The 23,952-nt window shown below is 32.9% G+C and overlaps 1 protein-coding gene across 1 annotated transcript in view; it reads right to left on the bottom strand.

Moving 5' to 3' along the window:
* Positions 1–23,952, bottom strand: part of DNAH7 (dynein axonemal heavy chain 7) — a 284,922-nt gene that overhangs the window by 136,727 nt on the left and 124,243 nt on the right. The window contains exons 23-29 of the mRNA XM_051985973.1: positions 21,927–22,036; positions 19,845–20,013; positions 17,113–17,215; positions 16,866–16,993; positions 8,929–9,141; positions 5,376–5,474; positions 651–899 (exon numbers count right to left, since the gene is read on the bottom strand). Coding sequence (XP_051841933.1) covers positions 651–899; positions 5,376–5,474; positions 8,929–9,141; positions 16,866–16,993; positions 17,113–17,215; positions 19,845–20,013; positions 21,927–22,036 — 1,071 coding nt within the window. The remainder of the gene's footprint in view (positions 1–650; positions 900–5,375; positions 5,475–8,928; positions 9,142–16,865; positions 16,994–17,112; positions 17,216–19,844; positions 20,014–21,926; positions 22,037–23,952) is intronic.

Here is a 23,952-nt window from a genome sequence, read left to right as displayed (position 1 = left end):
TTTTAAAAAGAAAAGAAAAAATAAACTATTACATATTAATCAGTTATTAGAATTATTGTCTCATTATACTCATCTTCTTATTCAATAATTCAAATTGTACCACCCTTAAGAACTTATTTCAAGTTTTGTTCTGTCATCATTACAATGCCTTTCTTGCATTGATTTTCTTCTTACATATATTTCCATAGAATTTAATTGCCCATATGATTTATTTGGGGCAGCTAATAAACAGATTGCTGGGCCGGGAATTTGAAAGACTTATTTATGAGGCAGAGAGGAAAAATAGATACAAAGTTCAACTCAATAATAAAAGGAGAAGAAATGGCAATCCTCTTTGCCAAGAAAAACTCAAGGGGTCATGAGTCAGACACAACTGAATAACTTAACAACAATAATCACATTTGACCCTTGCATGTGAGTCTAGTATTAGCCTTGTATTTGTGTGTCTTGTATCCCTAAACTACATTATAAGGTTTAGAGAAATGCATCTTATCTTCTATACTAAATTAATACATACTGAAGGAATGAAATACTGACTGAAGTACTGAACATAAAGAGATTCTATCAAAATTTGCAATGTCATCTTTTTTTCACTAATACATGTTTATATTGCAACACTTGCATTAAAAAAAATCTCATGAACTGCTTACCTTTTCACATATGTCACTCAAGGCACCAGCTAAAACTCGATATGCACTTGTCTTTCCTCCAAATGGCTCTCCAACAATCATAAAACCATGGCGTACAATCATCATTTCAAATACTTGTAGAATCTTCTCATAAAAGAATTTGGTCATTTGCAAATTCATATCTTCACAATTAACTTTAATAGCTGCCATTAAATCATTGTAATCTGGTTTAGGCAACTTCACTCCAGGAAATAAATCTGAAGTAATCCCCTGCCATGGGAATATTTCAACGTGTATATTTATTATATTTTGTCAAACACAAAGATACTAAAATTTTGCCAATTCTAATATCTAACATAGATGAAACATTTAAACTCATGAGATATAACAGAATTTTAACAATATAACATTTAAATAATATGATAGCAGCATATTATCTAATTTAAAAGAAATACATGCAGATGTATACATGAAAACAATGGACAAGTGAAAATCTAGATGTGCTGATATATTTTTAAAAAATAATTATAATTAAAATACAACTCCCTTAGCATCATTCAGAGAACTAATCATTTTAAATCAACAAAGGTGATTTGACTAGTATTATTTAGATTTATATGCAAAATATGATTAATTTTGCCCTGAAACATTAAAAAAAATTTTTTTAGTGATCAATGCCAAAATAATATGAATCTGCATTCTAGACTTACTAGTATAACCCCTGTCCCCAAGCCTTTTGGTATGGGACTCTCTCATTAGTGGAAATGAAGGCTCTGGCTGGCCTGAGGAGGAAGGAATAGAGCTAGTGAGAAGTGACAGCTTAAGTTATCAGTTTGGGACCTCTTCAAACAGGAGTTTCCCTTCAGGAACCATGCAAATGAAAGTCTTCTTTGAGCTTCAAGGTAGAAAATGGACAATTTGCCAATACTACTTCAATAATGACTGTGGGAAGAAAGTCATGAGAGGAGCAGATAATCTCCACCATATTCCTACCCTCAAGCTTGCTACAATAGAGATTTCAGGGAACTTCCCCTTATATATTTTCAAGTACTCTCTCAGTTGAGCTAAATTATATTGCTCCCAATGAAAGAGCTTTCACTCTATGTTATCTGGTGTATATTCTGCTGTGTATACCTTCTCTGATTTCTGTTCTGCTTTGATTTGGATAAATGGGTTTCTTTGCTATTCTCTATGTTCATTATAGAACTAGTATTAGGTAGGGGAAGTATTAAGCTTGGAATCTCCCTTGTCTCCCCAAATGACAAAGCTTAAAAAGGCCAAGATTTCCCATTTCATCCAGGAACTTCTCCAGTTATCTTAATCTATATTTGGTCACTGGATCCAGATAGTTCTGGAGGACAGGGTGAGACAGGTGACCTTGTACATCCCTCCTTCACTTAATTCCAATTTACTTGCATGTCATGGTATCACCTCCCTGATGTCATGGTCTCTTGATGATCCATGAGAAAACCTATGGTTTTTGTACTTTTTGAAAGGCTAGCCAGAGATCCAGTGACAGGATTTATATAATGCCTATTATCTAGGAACTATCTAGCCAAATTTTGGGTCATTATCAGACTGACAACAAGACAAAGATTTTTCTCCTTTACAAAAATCATAAAGATCATATAGTAAATCACAGAAGGTTGCAATCTGCATCACTGGAGGGAATACCCATACCAATGAAATTATAGATCCTTGAAGTCTGAGGAAGTATCAGATACATGATGTTCTATTTAATGGCCTGATATTCCTGGGATTTGGAATCTGCAATAAACAGATGCTTGAGCCTCATTTCTACTGAGAAACTCATTGGATGCACTGTCAAGAAAAGTTCCTTTGATATGGGTTTTAAGGTGTACTTCTTGTTCTGATCCACTTCATAATGGAGATGCTCTCCCAGTTCCTCACATATTCTTTGGATAGTTCTCTACACACAGAACAGAGACTAGAATTCTAGTGTCTGAAGTTTTCAATACAGACAGTATAATGAGACAAAGTATAAGATGAGGAAAAGTAGAGACATAGGTCAAAAAGACTGAAAAGGATAAAGAATATGGAAAACAAACTGTTAAATAGGGAAAGAGATTAAGGTGGAGAGGACAAAGCCAAATAGTGAACTTACTGGGGAAGAGAAAGAGAATGACTTGGAATTTTTTCAGGGGAGAAGAAAAAGGAATAAGCATTTATTTAGTTTCTACTGTGTGTCAGGTATTCTACTAACTATTTTAAAATTATTATCTCATTCTATTCTCACAATAACCCTATAGAGTGGGTGCTACTATTACTCACATATTTTACAGCTGAGGTAACAGTAAACACAGAGTTACTACTTGTCCAGGTGACTTGTCCAGGATCACATAGCTAGTAAGTGTTTGAGATGGGCTTGAAGTGAAGTCTTCTCTTATTATATATTTTTATAAGTGAAGGTATCAAGAATCTAACCAGGAATTAACTTTTCCTTCCTTTCCTTCCTTCCTTCCTTCCTTCCTTCCTTCCTTCCTTCCTTCCTTCCTTCCTTCCTTTCCTTCCTTCCTTTCCTTCCTTCCTTTCCTTCCTTCCTTCCTTCCTTCCTTCCTTTCCTTCCTTCCTTCCTTCCTTCCTTCCTTCCTTCTTCCTTCCTTCCTTCCTCCTTCCTTCCTTCCTTCCTTCCTTCCTTCCTTCCTTCCTTCCTTTCCTTCCTTCCTTCCTTCCTTCCTTCCTTCCTTCCTTCCTTCCTTCCTTCCTTCCTTCCTTCCTTCCTTTCCTTCCTTCCTTCCTTCCTTTCCTTCCTTCCTTCCTTCCTTCCTTCCTTTCCTTCCTTCCTTCCTTCCTTTCCTTCCTTCCTTTCCTTCCTTCCTTTCCTTCCTTCCTTCCTTCCTTCCTTCCTTCCTTCCTTCCTTCCTTCCTTCCTTCCTTCTTCCTTCCTTCCTTCCTTCCTTCCTTTCCTTCCTTTCCTTCCTCCTTCCTTCCTTCCTTCCTTCCTTCCTTCCTCCTTCCTTCCTTCCTTCCTTCCTTCCTTCCTTCCTTTCCTTCCTTCCTTCCTTCCCTTCCCTTCCCCTTCCCCTTCCCCTTTCCTTTCGTTTCCTTTCGTTTCCTTTCTCCTTTCCTTTCCTTTCCTTTTCCTTTCCTTTCCTTTCCTTTTCCTTTCCTTTCCTTTCCTTTTTCCTTCCTTTTCCTTTCCTTTTCCTTTCCTTTTCCTTTCCTTTCCTTTCCTTTCCTTTCCTTTCCTTTCCTTTTCCTTTCCTTTTCCTTTCCTTTTTCTTTCCTTTCCTTTCCTTTCCTTTCCTTTCCTTTCCTTTCCTTTCCTTTCCTTTCCTTTCCTTTCCTTTCCTTTCCTTTCCTTTCCTTTCTTTCTTTCTTTCTTTCTTTCTTTCTTTCTTTCTTCTTTCTTTCTTTCTTTCTTTCTTTCTTTCTTCTTTCTTTCTTTCTTTCTTCTTTCTTTCTTTCTTTCTTTCACAATTGGGGTTAAGTCTCTTGCCCAGGATCACACAGCTAAGAAGTATTAAGTGCCTGAGGCTGGATTTCGAACTCAGGTCCTTCTGACTCCAGGACCAATGCTCTATCTATGAACTGTGTCCCTGGATGTTAACATTTAAGAATGAAAAGAAGAGGTTGCTAAGAAAGTATCTGATAGGAGGCAAGTTGTTGGCAGAGTTAATAGAGCTCTGGACCTGGAATGAGGAAGACCTGAGTTTAAATTCAGAGTCATATACTTATTAAATATATGATCCTAAACAAATCGCTTATCCTGTTTGCCTCTATTTCTTCATCTGTAAAATGTGGATAATAATAGCAACTTCCTCTCCAAAGTTGTTGTCAGGTTCAAATGAGATATCTGTTAAGTGCTTAGTTTAGTGGAGTTTGTAGGTTCTATCATTGCTATTGTGTTCCCACTCCAGCCCCCAAGCCTTGTCGTGCTGCAAGTTCTCAGGCCAGGTGTGAGGCAATTTACTCTGGTGGAAAGAAAAGTGGGATCCCAAATCTGACTATCCTATTTTAGCTTTACCTCTGCCTAAAATATAAGTATCTGGAAAAAGCTGACTCTCTCTCTCTCTCTCTTTCTATTTCTCTCTCTCTCTTTCTCTCTCTATTTCTCTGTCTGTCTGTCTGTCTCTCTCTCTATCTCTTTCTCTCTGTTTCTCTCTCTGTGTGTCTCTATTTCTCTCTCTGTCTCTCTCTGTCTCTATCTCTCTCTGTCTCTATGTCTGTCTTTCTGACTTTCTCCGTCTCTCTGTCTCTCTCTGTCTCTCCTTAATTCTTTCTAGTGAAACTGGAGGATTAGGGAAAGTAACATTTTAAAAAAACTTTTATCATTCTGACATCTTTAGTCAATTTTCCAAGGTCTAAACATCAAGACTGTTAAACCTGATTTTATCTTACACATTCTTATAAATCCCCATTACTTTTATCTAAGGAAATAAAAACAATTTAAACTTTCATTTTAGTATATTTTTCCTTTCTATTGAACTATAGCTGAATCTCAATCTTAAATAAAAAAATTTTTAAGGCTTCATTATTAAACACAGCCAAAATTATGCACCCAAAATCGGAAAATGAAATTATTAAATTCATAAATGACCTAAATTGCTGACTTTTATCTGAACCAAGTCATTAAATAAAACAGATACTTTTTTCCTAAGTGATTTTAGAGAGCAAAATTTTCATTTGTTTTGTAAAATATCTAATACAGAGTTTGACACATTGAAGTACTTGATAAATGTACTATGATAAGAATTTTGGTGTTATGTAAATTAATATTCTTACCTCAAAAAGTGGTAGATCATGGGACAAAAATTTTGGTAGATTCACATCTATGATGGATCTAAGCAGCAAAATTTCTTCATTTTCATTTGGATATTTTAGCTAAAAATGAAGTCATTATCATTTATTCAGCAAATTATTTTTTTCATTCTTTTAAGAAGAACAAATTGGAAATTAAATGCAAAATTTTAACCTTTAAAATTTTATTTTACTCTTGGATCAATTGAAGGATTACTATACATTTTCTATTTAGATATTTACATGTCAGTACAGACAAGACTTCCATAATATTTTTATTTTACTTCAATTATCTTTATCTTTTCTCTTTTTGGTTCTAAACCCACTATCTTATTTAAAGAAGTCCTGTGTAAAAACTCTCTCTGATGCAATTCAGCAACTAAGCCATGAAAGTTATCTAGCATACTGACTTTTCCAATTCTATTTCCCAGCAATTGAAAATATGGATTTATAGGAAGTTGAGTGCAGCATCTTAAATTCTAGTTTTTTTCTATTATTGAAGGCATTTCAATTGCCCTTAAAACTGTCAACTTACCAAATGATTAGGGGAAATAAAAGAATTCCATCCATTTATTATACCTTTCCAGTGATCTCTGGAAATCTAACTTTAGGTTAAGATTATTATCTTTTCAGAAAGGATAGTTTTAAACAAATGGCTAATGGATATATAATGTAGTTTTTGTGTTGCCATCTAATTCTTTGTACTTCAAAAATGACTATGAATGAGTCAATGTGCCTTATGAACAGAGTCAAAATCAGAAATGGCTGATGCTAGGTTTTCAGTACCTTCCATAGTGCCTTGCATGAAAAAGGTTCATTAACAATTTAACTCAGCCCAAAAAAAGATATTCACCTCTTCCATTCCCCGCCATAATTCATTTAATTAAAAACAACAGATAATTCTTTTTAAAGTATCTGCTTTCAAGAGGAAGCATGAGGTAAGCACATAGGCTTTAGATTTTTATGGGTTCAAATCCCGGTGCTTCAAATTACTCCTATGAGGAAGTCACAAGTGCTTGGAGCCTGAGTTGTCTTGTCTGTAAAATGAGGAGTTTGGATTAGGTGATCACTTTGATCTCAGGTCTAAAACAATTTTTTAGGTACTATCCTTTATATCTTGTGATACATTTTCAAAATACTCTGTGAAGTAGCTAAAACTCAACTGTGTTAACATCCTATCTTTCTGCCTATTCTTGATCAAATTACTCATTCTAAGAGTCTTTCTCTCTCTTACTCTGTCTCTGTCTTCTCTCTGTGTGTCTGTCTCTTTGTGTGTGCATTTCTGTCTCTCTCTTTCTCTCTCTCTCAGAGACTATTATTCTATTAATTCTAAGAATCTTCTATTGTTTGGTATCCAGCAAGCTTGACTCCTACCTTCTTTCTAAAGACCTAAAATATCTGAATGGCAGACCTTGTTATTTTTATTAGATTCCTTCATTACTTCAAAATATATGCTTGACAAAGCATATTTAATAAAATATAGCAAAAATATAACAAAATAAGGTTATACAAAACTACCCTGTTTTATTACACTTTCATACAACCATATTTATGCAAAATGTGATATTTTCTACATTTTATAACAAAATTATAAATTTTAAAATATCAGTAAGAACATGCTACATTTAGAAAGTACTTGATAATTGATTTTGACAAAGAAGTTTAGCACTTATTTATTGCTGGATATTTGGTTCAAGTACATAGCCAAGGCATATATGATAAAATATGCTATGTGCTGAATATTTCACTTTATCATACCATAATGCTATATTGTCAGAAAAGGTAAATCCAAATTATTTCTTTTATGTTGTTATTATTTACTAGAAAAAAAGCCCTTCGGTTATGAAAGACTAATAGGAAACAGAAGTTTACCATTATATGCCAAAATTCTTAGGAATATGATCATATTGGATAAAAATGAGTATAATTTCTTTTACTCTATCATTTAAGTTTACATATAGGACTTGTACCTGGAATCACTAACCAACAAGAATCATGTTAGTCAATTTTGTAACTACTATGGTTTATCCTTTTTTTCTCTCAAAAAAATCAATTAAGGAATAATTACATAATCACACAAAACAGTTTTAAGTCAAGGGGAAATAATTTAAAATCAATACAACCTCATTACCAATTTAATTATGATTAATTTCTTTTGTAAATATAATCCAAACAAAAGTTATATGATCTCCATTCCCACATTTCCAACAGTCTTATGACTTCTCCTTGTTTGGATATCCTTGTTCAAGAACCAAATTTAGCTTCTTTCCCCAAACCAGATGCTACATTTGATTCTATTTCTTTTAATAGCACTACCAGGCTTGAACTCTAAGTAACATCTTTCAGTGTTCCCTATGGTTTAGTCTATTCATACAATTACTTGCTGAATCCTATAGATTGTACTCTGAAATACCTTCCAATCCATCCATCCTTTCCATATACAATTGAAGACATATTCTGGTTTTATCTTCTAGATAAATTGATTAAGACTAATAAGTGAGCTACCGTAGACTCATCTCTCCTCCCTCTCCAATCTATTTTATGTGGAATTGCCAATTTAATATTGTCAAAACGTTCCTTTGATTATGTCATTTCCCGGCTCAAAAATGCCTTTTTGCCAGTGCCTTTTAAATTAAGTCCAAAATTATTACCTTGTTATTCAAGGCCTTCACAATTTGAACCAGATCATTTTTTTCTGGCTTATCTTCTACTATTGCCTTCGGTATTAAGCCTTTCAACCTAATTGAACTACTGTATGGTCCCTAAATCTAAACTATGTTTTATTTGCTCTGCATTTTGCTCATATTATCCTCTCTGACTGGAATGCCCTATTCCTCCCCCAAACACCATTTCCTTTTGTGGAAATCCTGCCTGCTCTGCCCAATATCTCCCCTCCCCTGGCCTCCACTGCATCATTTTGTGTTCTGTATTGGCCTTTAGTCATTTTTACACCTGATTTACCCTAAAGATCCCCATCCCTCAAGCAAATACTGTGGCAGAGACTAAATCTAGAAAGGCCCTAAAACAATACCTCAAACACAGGTAGGAACTCAATAAATATATGTTGTACAAATGAATGAAAAGACAAAATATGCTGTATAAAGATAAGTCAACTGTTAATTACATTTCTATGAATGTATAACTGGTATACTGACTATATAACCAACTAATTATTAAAAATCCTCAATAAAATGAAATACTCTCACATAAATATAAAAGGCTTCAAAGATATTTACAAGCACATTTTGCTTTTTAGCACACAATTGTGAATAAAACTATATTAATATAAGTTTTATATGGATAGAAAACTACAAACAAGTTTTTCTACAATTATGCTGATACCACTTATGTATGCAAAATCTAGAAAGTTTCCATGCAATGCAAGAACATACTGTCAATTTAGTGAAAAATGTTTAACTGATTGTTTAAAATTTTCAGATGTTTGAATGACTAACACATTGATTTTCTGATGATACTTTTATGGTCACATGATTAAGTAATGTAATAATGCTATGCAAGAAACACTAGGTTCTCATACCTTCAGATTACCAGCAGCAGTAAGCACTGACTTCACTGCTCTCATTCCATAGTCATAATGGTGTTGAGATGACAATTGTTCTGAACACAAACGATAAGTAGCTACAATCTTCACTGAAAGGGGTCGAGCAGTAACAAAACCACAGGAATAAAGAACGATTTCTGCAATCATGGCATAGTCAGGTACCATCATTGCTACTGTTCTAAAGAGAGCCTATTAGAGAGAGTAATCATGTGTTTTAAAATGGATAATCAGAAAAATAAGACTTTTAAATATTTATCAATTTAATGAATGCATCATTATGTATTTTTTGCAATAGTACCAATCTACATTAATGTTTTTTTCAGTCAAAATAGTGGCAATTTTAAGAGTTGAAAGAAAAAAAATTCTATTATGTTGTGTAACAACAATATGGCTTCATTTTTTTCTTAACATTCAAATATTTTATATATTTTAGAATAAAAATTTTGTAATTGCATTTTTGATTAGTTCATTTTGAGATTAACTTAAAGATCAACATGGTTATCAATAATGGGAGATAGGGTGAAAAGAAGAATAAAAAATGAAACTACAGCAAATACTTCTGCAAAAAGAGTTCTGCAAAAATCCAATCCTTACCTAGAAGAAAATCTGACTACACTCCTCTCTCATGACCTTACATTTATTTTACTATGTATACCTTTGCTATATAATTATATATGTACATGCTTTTTCCTTAAATAGAATACAGGCAGGATTGCTTCATTTTTGTCTTTCTATCCTCAGCATTAGTCAGCACCAAGTAATATATTTAAGGATCAGCATACAATATCCTCTGAGTTTTACCTGGGAATCCCCTATTTGGTATCAGTACATAAATAATGATGATAATAATATTTATCACTTTTATCACTTTAAGGTTTGCAGAACACTACAAATATTATCTCAGATGATCATTACTATAATCTTGAGAAGTATGTGCTATTATTATTCCCATTTTACAACTGAGGAAACTGAGGGAGAAAGACATTAAATTCCTTTCTCAGTGTCATACAGAAATATATATATATATATATATATATCTGAGGCTGTATTTTAAGTCAGGTCTTTCTGACTCTAAATTTAGAAGTTCCAGACAATGTGCCATTTAGCTGCTTTTATTTAAGATGACCATGTACATAGGGGTGTATAAGAAATTATAAATAGGAAACATACAGAGAAATATTATAAAATAAGCATGTTGAAGTCTTAGGTAGATGGCAGAGTAAGAGGCTGTTTAGGAAGAGTTTTCTATGACCACATTAAAAAATACAAGAGGAAAAAAAAAAGACAAAACACAGCATTGTCAAGAACATAGATGAAAGGACCCACCACAGATAATTTTTGGAGGAAAAAAAAAACATTAAATCACTAACCCATGGCTCTGTTACAACCCCTTCTGCTCCCCCTCATCCCATTTTATAACCTTTCCCTCGTGGTTCCTATAATTTTAGACACCCCACTTTTAAAATTAACTACTTTAACTCTCCTGGGGTAGGGGATACTCCATTAATAGGATTTAGTTGAGGATAATAAAATCAGACAATTCCTAAAGCTTGAGAAGGTAAGCATAGAAGAGTATGAATCCCAGGAAAAAAGAAAGTGTAGGAAGGAGGATACCAGAAATTCAGAGTTAAATAAAATTCATTCACAAAGAGCAGAAAAACAAACAACCACAGAAAGAGTGAAAGAAAGATGGAGAAGTCTTAGTGCTAAGGCTGCTAAAAGCACCCCACTCAGCAGTGTCCTTGAGGATCCTTTCCTGATCCATGATGACCAGCTACCTAAGACTAGTTAAGGACAACAGTAAGTCAATTGCAAAAGGGATTGTTGACAGCAGAAGACTAAAACTAATAATGATGAAGAATAGGTACAATTATAGTGCCAAGCAAAGTCTCCTAGCAGCAGTTACCCAATTGATCACCTTCACACCTTGAAGAAAACAGACCTCATTCAGTCCTAATTGTCTAAAAGTAAGTAGAATAGCAGCAAGAAAAGAGCCAGCCTTACAAGAGAAAGATAACAGCAGTTGGTCTTTTGAAGGTAAACACATTTTCAGCAAAGACATCATGGAAATAAATCACATAAAAGCTGACTGAGAAGAAATGAAAAAACTTTTGAAGAATTTTGCAACTTCTCAAAAGCCATATAGCCCATATATTTAATTCTAGGTTCAGCTAGTTATCCACTTGCAGTATATGTCAAATATTATATATATATTTGCACATATATACATGTATATACACATATATATCAATGGATGAGTTAAAAAGACTGTCCATAGAATTGTATATTATAATATATACAACAGGCATTATGTAAATACTTATTTTTCCTTTGTGGATAAATAGACCAAATTTTTGAGTTATTATAGATCTCTATTAGTATGTCCTGTGACATCCAGAAGCTTGATGAATTCAGCACAACAGAACCATCTGGAAGACCTTACCATGGGATGCAGAATGTTAATTTTAAAAGAGTTCTACATTTGAAATCAGAAGATTTAATTTCAAATCCCAGCTCTGTATTTTTTTATTCATGCTATCTTGGGCAAATTATTTAAACCTCTCTAGGCCTCATTAACATGACTGGTAAAATGAAGGGGATGGATAATATGACCACTAAGCTCTCTTTCAGCTCTAAATTACTTCTCTTATTAGAAAATCCTTCATAGACTTGGGCTTTGTTAAGGATCTCCCCAGTATTATAGAGTATACTTCTAGTTAGCATATGCCTCCCATTTCTGTTTCACTACTAATTATTAATTATCACTGGGTCTTTGAACAAAGTTATCTTTATTATATCTTCCAAGAAATGTTGTATGATTATAACACATATATGAGATACATTTTGTTGCAGGGGAATCTTTAAGGTAGCATTTTCATTTCTACTTATTCAAATGCTTTTTTGAAGTCATCAAACAATAAGCACAGTCAGGGTTCTTCTATTATTAACCATCTTTCATTTGATTATATTATGTCAGAGACATAGTCTATTATGTAATATTGCTTGTGCAAGTCTTCCCATTCTCATTTAATAGCCTTTTCAAAGATGTCCTGGATTAGTATAAGTGTATGGCTAGTAGCAAATCTTGGTTGCCCTTTTTTGGGTAATAACAAGGACTAAGGTTATTTTTTTCTATATCTTTAGCATTTTTACCCTCCCTTGCATACCTTAAAAATAAATCCCTAAACATCCTTAAACCCTCACATTCAGCATAAACCTCTTCAATAAATACTTGATTTAGTTCAAGTGCTTTTCTAATCTTTGTTTTCTTCACTGACATTTTCATTTCCTTAAGAATCTAGGACTATAGTGTTAAAAGTCCAAATGGGATAACTACACTATTCTTGTTGGTGAAAAGAAGCTATTAGAAAAAAAATTTTCATAGATGATTACCATCTTTTTTCTATTTGTTTTATCCCTAAACTTCCTGAGCATGAATTTTTGCCAAGCTTTCTTTAAACATTTTTTCCTTATTATTTTATGAGGTAGCAGAACTAATGATCTTGCTTCACTTTTCACCATAAAATTTTATACAATTTTGGCTTTTTAGTTGTTTTATTTTTTAGTTTATTATGCTAATCTATATTATGCTATATTTTGCTAATTATATCAGTTAATTTTTACAAAATAAATGTCATAATTGATGTCAATGTCCTTTTCTCCATCCATGGCCCATTTTTCAACAACAAGAACATGTTGGATAGCATTTTCACTCTTTCTGATGTTGTTTGCTTGCATTTTTGTTTTCTTCTCAGGTTTTTTTTTCTTTTTAGATACAATTTTTCTTGTGCAGCAAGATAACTGTATGGATATATATATATATATACATATATTGGATTTAACATATATTTTAACATGTATTGGAATATCTGCCATCTAGGGGAGAAGGTGAGGGGAAGGAGGGAAAATTTTGGAACAGAAGGTTTTGCAAGGGTCAGTGTTGAAAAATTACCTATGCATATGTTTTGTAAATAAAAAGCTATAATAAAAAAAAGAAAAAAAGAACATATTGGATCTATTTTCATTGCATAGCAGATAATTTTATCATTATCATTTTTTCTTTTCATCAATTTTCTATTTTTGCTATTGACATGTTTAAGGAATTGTTCCCATTATAAAAATACACAGCTTTTTATGACATTTTTTCTGTCATAAATTGTAGTGTCTGGACTAGCTTTCTTGAGGATCTCTGGATAAGCTTTAGTCTTTGGTGGAGAAGTGATGAAGGCAGGAGAGCCATCACGAGGATGGTCAAGAATGGAGTCTGGACTCTCGAGTCTGGAGTCTTCTCTTTGTCTGTGTCTGAGACTCTGAGTCTGAGATCGAGCTTGAGCACACACACTCTCACACTCCCTGTCTCCGGTCCTCTCAGCTCTTAAATACCTTAGTACAATTACATCATTACAACACACTGAGCATGTGTTAACTGGAAAATCATTACATCACCATATCACACTAAGTACTGAGTATATGTGAACTAGAGAAACATGATCTCATCAATCACACTGAGTAAACACCCTACTATAAGTATCTTTGCTTTAAATATACTTTTCTCAGAGTTCCCCAATATCTGGGGTCCTCTATAATAAGTTATTTCATGCAATGGGAAAAGAATGCTATACATATATTTTGACATGCATATAAAAACATTTTATCTTTAAAAAACATAATAAAATTAAAACAATTTCTGAGTTATATGTACTTTTTGTTTAGGAGTACCTAATTTTAAATAGCATTTCTTGTTATGAATAAGTAATATAAATCCTATATCTTTTTCTTTAAGTAAGAAAAAAAGAAAATGTTATACTTCAGACATTAAGTGACAACAATATGATTTCCCTTATTGCAATCCATTTGGTACATGTCAATCTTCTTTTAGAAATTCTATGGAAGAATTCCAAAAATGTTTAAAAAAATTTTTTTTAATATTAAACTTTTTTAAAATCAAAATTTAAAAGTGACTTTTAGGACAAGATGGAAGGAAAATATGCTGATTATACTATATAGCAGAGAGAGGACACCTTGATACAATTTCAACATGAAAAGTAAATAAAACTTGAGAAAAGCCAGTGTAAAACGATTGGCAGGTCCAACTACCAAAGTGGCCAATTCCTTTACACTTCCAATTGCTTTATGCTGGCTTTTTGTTTTTCCTTTCTGTGTTTTTCAGGTTTTTAGTCATTCAGATTGATTCCTCTTCATACTAAATTGAAAGAAAAAGGATAAACAAAGGAATAAAGGAAAATTATAATTAAATGTGTTAAGTAATTTTAATATATTCACATAAATATTTCATTTTCATTTTTTATGTGTTTTTGTTCACTAAAGCTGATTTAGAATAGAGTTTGAATTGACATATTAGAAAAGGTTAAAAAACAAGAGCAAACAACTAGCTGGAATTAAGTCACATCTAAAAGATTTACAATAGGGAAAAAATCTTTTTATACTATCTGAGAAACTGTAAGCCTAAACAAAAATGATTTTTAAAACATGAATAATGGAGTTAAATGAATACTAATAGTAACCTATGTAAAGTGTCAGATTAGAAACCACAATTTCCCATTGGAGATTCTATAAATTCTCTGGGTTTCAAATCATCTATAAAATGATGTAGTTAGATTAAGTAATCTTTAAAATTTCTTTCTGTTCTATTTGTTTAAAATTCTATGCATTTTCTAATGTATATCATTTTGATAAGCTGATATTTGCTTGTGTTATATACATTTTTCTTTCTGAAAATGATACCCTAAACTTCATTGAATTCTCTCATATGCTGACTTGTATAAATAGATGCAGAATAAAGGAAGCAGAACCAGAAATACAATTTATATAATAAAAACAAGATTATATAAAGAAACAACTTTAAAAGATTTAAGAACTCTGGTCAATGCAATAACCAATCATGATTTCAGAGGACTCGATGAAATATACTGGCTACTCAACTCCAGAGTATAGATTTGCCTTTTTTTTTTTTTTAATGCAACCACAAATATTTTGCTGTACACATATTTGTTATAAGTCCTTTGATTTTTTTTTCTTTTTCATGGGGGTTTGTGGGAAAGGAAAGTAGGTAAATTCTGGTAAACTTAAAATCTATAATTTACTCTTTACTTTTTTTGTTTTTTTTTGGCTGAAGCAATTGGGGTTAAGTGACTTGCCCAGGATCACATAGCTAGGAAGTATTAAGTGTCTGAGGCCAGTTTTGAACTCGGATCCTCTTGACTTCAGGGTCTCTATACAATGTTCCACCTAACTGCCCTTGTAATTTGATTTTTAAAAAGAAACTCTGGGTCTAAGAATTTAGACGTTTGCATTGATTTCTTACTTCTTACTTCTCTCAATTATTTATGGCCTCAGGTTATTAAATCCTGATTATTATTTTTTAATCCTCCTTTTGCTAGACATAATATTTCTACTATGCTTCTTAAATTTTTTTATTATAACTTTTTATTGACAGAACATATGCATGGGTGATTTTTTACAACATTATCCTTTGCACTCACTTCTGTTCTGACTTTTCCCTTCCCTCCCTCCACCCCCTCCCCTAGATGGCAGGCAGTCTTATACTTGTTAAATATGTTATAGTATATCCTAGATACAATATATGTGTGCAGAACCGAACAGTTCTCTTGTTGCACAAGAAGAATTGGATTCAGAAGGTAAAAATAACCTGGAAAGAAAAACAAAAATGCAAACAGTTTACATTCATTTCCCAGTGTTCCTTCTCTGGGGGTAGCTGACTCTGTCCATCACTGATCAATTGGAACTGAATTAGATCTTCTCTTTGTCGAAGAAATCCACTTCCATCAGAATACATTCTCATACAGTATCGTCGTTGAAGTGTATAATGATCTCCTGGTTCTGCTCATTTCACTTAGCATCAGTTCATGTAAGTCTCTCCAGGCCTCTCTGTATTCATCCTGCTGGTCATTTCTTACAGAACAATAATATTCCATAACATTCATATACCACAATTTACTCAGCCATTCTCCAATTGATGGGCATCCATTCAATTTCCAGTTTCTAGCCACTACAAACAGGGCTGCCACAAACATTATGGCCCATACAGGTCCCTGTCCCTTCTTTAGTATCTCTTTGGGATATAAGCCTACAAGTAACACTGCTGGATCAAAGGGTATGCACAGTTTGATAACTTTTTGGGCATAATTTCAGATTGCTCTCCAGAATGGTTGGATTCGTTCACAACTCCACCAGCAATGCATCAGTGTCCCAGTTTTCCCACATCCCTTCCAACATTCATCATTATTTTTTCCTGTCATCTTAAGCCAATCTAACAGGTGTATAGTGGTATCTCAGAGTTGTCTTAATTTGCATTTCTCTGATCAATAGTGATTTGGAACACCTTTTCATATGAGTAGAAATAATTTCAATTTCATCATCTGAAAATTGTCCTTTGACCATTTATCAACTGGAGAATGGCTTGATTTCTTATAAATTAGAGTCAATTCTCTATATATTTTGGAAATACGGCCTTTATCAGAACCTTTAACTATAAAAATGTTTTTTCCAGTTTGTTGCTTCCCTTCTAATATTGTTTGCATTAGTTTTGTTTGTCAAAGGCTTTTTAATTTGATATAATCAAAATTTTCTATTTTGTGATTAATAATGATCTTTAGCTCTTCTTTGGTCACAAATTCCTTCCTCTTCCACAAGTCTGAGAGGTAAATTATCCTATGTTCCTCTAATAATATTTATGATCTTGTTCTTTATGCCTAAATCATGGACCCATTTTGATCTTATCTTGGTGTATGGTATTAAGTGTGGGTCCATATGCTTCTTAAATTTTACTTTTAATTTCAATAAATAGCTTCATTAAATAGCTGGAGTATAAGCACAGTAAATTTCATGAAGCAAATAAAAAAATTAATATCAAATCATTATTCTGTCCATACCTTCAGATTATCTGGTAGTTCTGAACGTCCAGCATATCCTGGGTTCATAGTTATAAAAACAGCACAAGTTGGATCAAGTTTTAGTTCAGTTCCTTCAAACATTAGTATATCACAGCCTGTATTAATACCTGCAGGTAAGATAAAACAAAATAGTTTTCATGCATTAAGTTAAAATATGACTTGTATCATTAGATACTGTATACATTTATCCTACTAATTAGTAATATAAAATAGAATAATGTATTACCTCTTTGGATAGTAAGAATTTGTTGAGCAACCACAGAAAGCACTTCTAAATCAATTCTATTAAACTCATCAAAGCAAGCCCAGGCTCCACAAGATAACAGTCCCTAAAAAAACACAATAATGAAACTTTTCATTCTCATTCAAATAGAATATTACAAAGAAAAAGTTTTCTTCTACACAATATTTTCTATAGTTTAATATAATATGAAGAAAATCCCCTATTCAAAAAATAATTCATTTTTTCATTGTTTCTCTAAAATATGGTGAATTAATTAGATGATGCTAATGAAAGTTTAATCTTGGTATGAACTGGTTAGGTTTTTTCTATTTTATAGTTACAGATATCCCTAACTTCCAGCTCCCTCACAAATATTATTGTTGGTTACAGAAAGAAATAGGAAAATCTGTGTACAACACAATTATTAGCATGATATGTTAGAAATAATATTAGACAGAATCAGGAAGACCTGGATTTGAATGAAACCAGCCTCTGACCCTTTTGCTATGGGATCATGAACAAATCACTTAAAATCTAAAAGTTTCAGATTTGTAGATTTACATAAACTGATACAAGGTGCAATGAGAAGAACAGAAGGATTATTGTACACAGTAATAGCAATGTTGTAAGGATGATCAACTGAAAATCTTGGCTATTCTGATCAATATAATGATCCAGGATAATTCCAAAAGACTTATAATGAAAAATGCTATCCATCTCCAGAGAGAGAACCAAAGAACTCTGAGGGTAAATTGAAACAATTTTTTTTTGCTTTGTTTTGGAATAAGGCAAATAGGGAAATATTTTACATTATTTTACAGGTTAGATTGCCTTCTCAGTGAGTGGGAAAAGGATAGGAGGTTGAAAGAGAATCTGGAATGCAAAATTTGAAAAGAAAAGAGTATTAAAAATAAGTAATAAATGAATTTTAAAAGAGAAATGTAGGAGTGAAAGGAGCTTCAGATTCCTCATTTTTTAAATGGGAACAATACCTTTCACCATTACTGTGAGGAACAACAGAGATAATAAAATATAAAATTTTAAATTGTAAAGGGCAATATAAATTTTAGATATTATCAAAATCATAATTAAGAATCATTGTGCCTGAGGTCAGAAAAGAAAGGGTAAAATGTGAATTTGCCAGGGGAAAGAAGAATACCCTCAGACAAGGTTTGTATGATGATGGGAAAGATTTGTATCTTCTAGGAAGGGGGTAGGGACACAGACAGAGAACTGAGGGTGGAGCCATGAAAAAGAGAAAGAGCTGTTGTTATCATCATTCTCTAAAGTTTAGCATTCTGGAGAAAAGCCTCAATTGTCATACTTTAGTAATAACCGTTTAACATCGCTAAATAAAACCCAATTCAGAGCAGATCCTTTAGGGAGAACAATTTAGTATCTAAAGATAGTACATTGTCATTGCTTAGAGAAATTATTCTACCTAGCTTTAGTTGGTATAATTAAGAGATAGATATAGACTTGAAAAATACCCATTTAAGTAAAACATGAGGTTAATAAAATATATGAAATATGGGTAAATTATATGTATGTATAAAATAATCTGAAGATAATAGAAGCATCTGAAATTAAACATAAGGATCATTAGATATTAATGATTCTTTAATCAGCCAGTAGTCCAGTGACTATCCAAACTTTATTTACTTTCTTATATTAAGTATTCAGTAGACACTGTCATATACATGGCTAAACTATAGGTATGGAAATAGAGCACATAGAGTACTCAAGTACTGTTCACTAGATAAACAGCTCAGAAAGATGAAGTTTGTTTATAATATCAAAGCCACTTACATATGCAGCTGGATAGTTTGGTGAATAAAATGAACCTAGAGTCAGGAAAATCTGAGTTCAAGTGTGTCCTTGGACACTAATTAGCTCTGAGACTAGGCAAATCACTTAACCTCTGTGTTTCAGTTTCCTTATCAATAAAATGTAATAAAAAATAACAACTGTCTCTTACAGTTATTGTGAAAATAAAATGAGATATTTGTAAAGTACCTTGCAAATCTTAATGTGCTATGTAAATGCTGTCTGTTATTTTTGTTATTGTCATTGTTTAAGGATTTATAAATTAAAATTTTAGTCAATCATCCAAGTCATTTTGTTCAGTTTAAATATACAGAATTCAAACATTTTAAAAATATAAGGTTAATTTGAATGAATTTTTCACAAAAGTAAATATTTTGACAGCCTTTGTGTGCATGTCTTTCTAAAGGCAACACTTCTATTTCAGGAAAGAATGGACTGTTGAATAGGAATGTGGTTGAAATTTTCTAAATGAAAGGACTGGACTGATCATTCTACTTAATTGAATTATTATATCTGTATACAGTATAGCAAAATGTCTAATTAATTATGTATATCCAGATGACTGATTTTTTTCACTTATGTTTTATATATTTTGGTATCTTGAGAACAAAGATGGGAATCTGAATTAGAATTAAATTTGGCACAAACACTGAAAATGAATAAGGTTTATCTCCAATCTCATTAACTATTAATGAATTAGAATAATTTACTATATAAGAACCTTTAAATATTGCTTATTAAATCATACTGTCATGGTTGATACTTCTTAGAAAAAGTGTTATAAATGAAATAAATCTTTAGATACTTGTAATTTCTGTAAGATGGCTTTACATTAAAATCTGCTGTATATCTGTACATCTTACTATAAAATATTTTCCTATTTTAAAGAAACAAGGAGTCATTCAAACCTTAAAGAATTTCCCTAAAGCCAGATAATCCAGTCCATCAGAACAATTGAAAACAACACATTGTTTTGCTACAGCCTTTGCTAAATCTTTGGTGGTTTCCGTCTTCCCAGTACCAGCTGGACCTTCAGGAGCTCCTCCAAGATGAAGGTGAAGGGCTCCAAATAAAGTTCTGAAATTAATAAAATAAATATTATTTTCTTTTCTTTTATCATGCAGATATAAGAGAAAATCATTTTAAATTTAAATTGCTTGTAAATCTAGCGTTATATTCCAAAGTTGCTTTATCTCAAAGGAAATATTTAAAACTGCGTTTCTCTTTTTGCCATCGCATTTCCCAAAAAAAAATTCTATAAAGAATCAAAAAGGTTGCTTTTGAAGCTAAGTTCTTATTTTCTCTCCTTCTGCCTTTATCACCAATTAATCAAAAAATACTAATTTAGCACATAATTGTGCCCCATGAGGTATCAAGAAGACACAATGCCTAACTCCAAGGAGCTTATAATCTTGTCAGAAAGATAAGACTAATGCAATTAATTATACAACTAATTGTACATAGACTGAGCATAGTGAGCACAGTGATCTAATTCAACTTTCCCAAAGACACTAGAAAGTGGCATTATGGTATCATATTCTCCTTAATAAATAATTCTCCAAATAAACAAAAATAGTTCATCAAATAATGTATTTGAACAACTTATTTTTTTTTCTACTAAACATTCAGAAAATGGAAATGTATAATCAGGCTTTCTTCCTATTGATGGTATAAAAAGAAAAATAAATACTATAATGTTTTGATTAAAGTAATCATCTGAAATTTCTATAGCTAACCCAGCGAAGGATGTGAACATGCATTGCCTAGGATGGTCAGCTATAGACAGGTTGGGATTTACAACTTTGAAGAGAGTATCAACCTTGATGACATCATATAGCCACTGAAGGTCTGGAGTTATTTATAAACCCAGGCTCTGAAGCACCTTTTTGGATCTATTACTGAGACATCCTTACCATAATTCACTCCCAAAGTTATGAATGTACATCTAGAATCATTCAAAAACAAAAGGCAAAGTAGAGTAGGAGTAGAGAAATGAACCTTTGCCAACTACTGGCGTCAACAGAGGGAATACATCAGCATTGGTAAGCCACAGGGAACATATGAGTCAATATAAGTCCCTAAGAATTCTAAGTTATTACTTTCTTAAGGTCCAATTTTTCTCTTGCAGGTGATTGATAGATTCATTTATGGATTCAACCTTAGCTAAGACCTCAAGAAGACCTTTGAAAATAATTTCCTCCTCCTATCTTGCCCCCCTCTCCACCTCCATACCTTGCCAGAAAGTCCAAAGCCCTTAGTTCTTAGACAGAAATTCACTTTGCCTATTTCACTGCCACTCCAGAGAACAAGGAACAGAGGTAAAAATGCCAATCCCAAGATCCTACAGGTAGAGTATTCTCACTAGTCTGTCTTGTTCAGAAAATCTATCTGAAATATGAAACTAAGTCTGAGAGCATTTCTGGCCCTGATTTTGGGGCATAACTGCCTTGTTGGGAAGAGAGCTGGAAAGAACCACAGAGTCAGAGAGTTTGTACCAAATCCAAGGCCCTGGATCCTACTCAACATTGAAACAGCAACAATATAGCACAAACAGTAAGAGCAGGAATACTACAGCAACATTAGAGCAAGATCTGCACATGAAAAGCACAGGTGAAGGATGGCAACAAAGGTGGCAACAACAGGAGGCAGAAATTCCTAATCTTTCATAGAAGGTTAATGGAAAAATACACTTTAACAGACAAAATTTTTACATTTAATCTGGTAGGAACACATGTATTGTAATATCAATACCATGGCTTAATATAACACAGAATATAAATTGAATTCTCCTTTTAAAGAATATCAATATTTGAAATAAAACTCTTAATGATCTAAAACAAATCCTAAAAAGAAAAAATCAAAGATAAAGTAGCCTTAAAAAAAACCCTAATATGTAATTTTCTAAGCAATCAACAACCTAAAGAACTATCCTAAATATTTTACTGGAAAAACTTAATTATTTCAATAGTTTTATAAATTAGTAGATTTACCTGTAGCATCTATCTGTAAGTGGAGTAATAACCAAACGAGGAGTATTACCTAAGTATTCATATCCATATCGTAAACCTGCATTGATCATTTTTGTTTCCAAGTGCTGGTCCTAGAATCAAGCAAATAAACAGAAACAACAGAATTTAAAAATAGAATCTGATATGTCAAATGAAAATTCCAATCTAGACTTTCCTTTAGACTTTTCAGGAGGCAGTATGTTGAAAAGAATTTGGAGTTAGAAGAAGTCAGTTGTAATCCTGATTTGGTTATTAATTATCTGTATAGCCTTGGAAAGTCAGTTCTCTTATCTAGGCCTCATTTTCCACATCTGTAAAATGAGGGCTGGTTCCCCCTAGCTCCAAAATTTTATTATTCTGGCAATTGTTATCTACAATTCTTGGAGTTGTAAGATATAGGTAGTGGAATAAAATGAGTATCTTTAACAGGGAAGCTTTCACTGTTCCAAATGAAAAGTATGTTTATTGTGAAAACATTTTTATAATCTTATTTATCCTGTTATTTCAATCACATTCTCTTAAAATAAAGTGCAATAACCTGATGAAACAGAGTTTATTGGAAGAGAAGGGCTCATTCTTAAGCAAGAAAGGGATTAAACAGTAAATTCTTGAAGAGGACTCCAAGAGAAGGAAAAGGAAGTAGCTGAAAGGACAGGTAAGATAAGTTAAATGAGTTAAGTTAGAGCAAAGTAGTAAAGGTCATTGTAAGTCAAACAAATTGATAAGTAAAGGATTGTGAAAAAACAAAAAGGAAGTAAAATGTGGCTAAAATAGTTTAAAAAATGATAAAAGGTTGGAAAGATCTTAAGAAGGTAATTTGTGGACATTCAAGTAATTTAAGAAAATAAGGCTGAATCTTAATCAGTATAGAAGAAGAAGTAGTAGTATGGAATGGCTTTGGATGAGCCAAGTTGTCTACAATGTTCTCTTTCCACAGAAGTGAATGTGAAGAAGGGATCCCAAAACTCTCTAAAACTCATTGAAGGAGAGATTCTCCTTGAATCCTGTATCTGTGGGACCCTGCCCCACAGAGAAAACAGGATAAACATCTTCATTCTCTTATCTAGGTGAGGTTGGTTCAGTCCTGAGCTAAAAAAAAATACCAACCCTATTGAATTTAAGAGACTCATTCAATTCAGGTGGGGCCAGCCAGCTCAAAATCCAGCTTGTAGATAAAAGAGCCAACTTGGGCATCCACGGAGCAGACCTGCTTGTAGCCAATGCTCCTATTAAAAAGAGCCAATTAAAAACTCATTTCTTTGCAGAGGTTCTAAACATGTCATGCTATGCCATGCTATGCCAAGGAAGACTCTGCCCACTGGAATGATGATATTCTCTTCCAGTATTACCCTCTCTTTACTCTCACCTATTTCCCTAACAAGATTTATGCCCCTCTGTTGGGATCTCTCTACTAGTAACTTTACTTCTCTGTCAGACTTTGCTTTTAGGGAATTCAACCTTTCTATTCTTGCATAGTAAAGACTGACTTCCAATGCCAGTAACAAAGCTCTTTTTATCAATCTAGCTTTTTGGGGGTTTATAAATTCCTTTACAGAGACTGCCCCACCAGAAGAGGGTTCCCCAAAACTCCCTATCCTTGCGCCAAATCCCAAAGGAGTGTAAGGGAGCCAAACTTCTCCATTTGGTTCCCTGAACCCTGAACCTGCCACTAGATCTTATCATTTAACTCCCTGACCACTAGAAACCCTAATCTATTTTAGTTCCCTAATTCTAGATCTCATCATTTGGTTTCCTGACAAAAGGGATGCCCAAAACTTAAACCTCATCAAAAGGACTCAAGGAATAACTCTCAACTTCAAAGGATCCAGAACAAGGGGAAAAAACACTGCAAATAGGAAAAACAGAACAGAACCAGGAGCAGAGCTTGGTTGGAAGAAAATAAATCAAGAAATTTGAAGAAGATTGAAAATCTAAATCTGGCCAAGAATGGGAAAATATCTTAGAAAGTATGAAGGGAGAGAAGAGGATAACTACAATTGAAACAAAA

The sequence above is a fragment of the Antechinus flavipes genome, chromosome 3, assembly GCF_016432865.1.
Source record: "Antechinus flavipes isolate AdamAnt ecotype Samford, QLD, Australia chromosome 3, AdamAnt_v2, whole genome shotgun sequence".
Lineage (NCBI taxonomy): Eukaryota > Metazoa > Chordata > Mammalia > Dasyuromorphia > Dasyuridae > Antechinus > Antechinus flavipes.
Note: the sequence above shows the minus strand (reverse complement) of the source record. Positions and strands in the feature narration are given on the sequence as shown.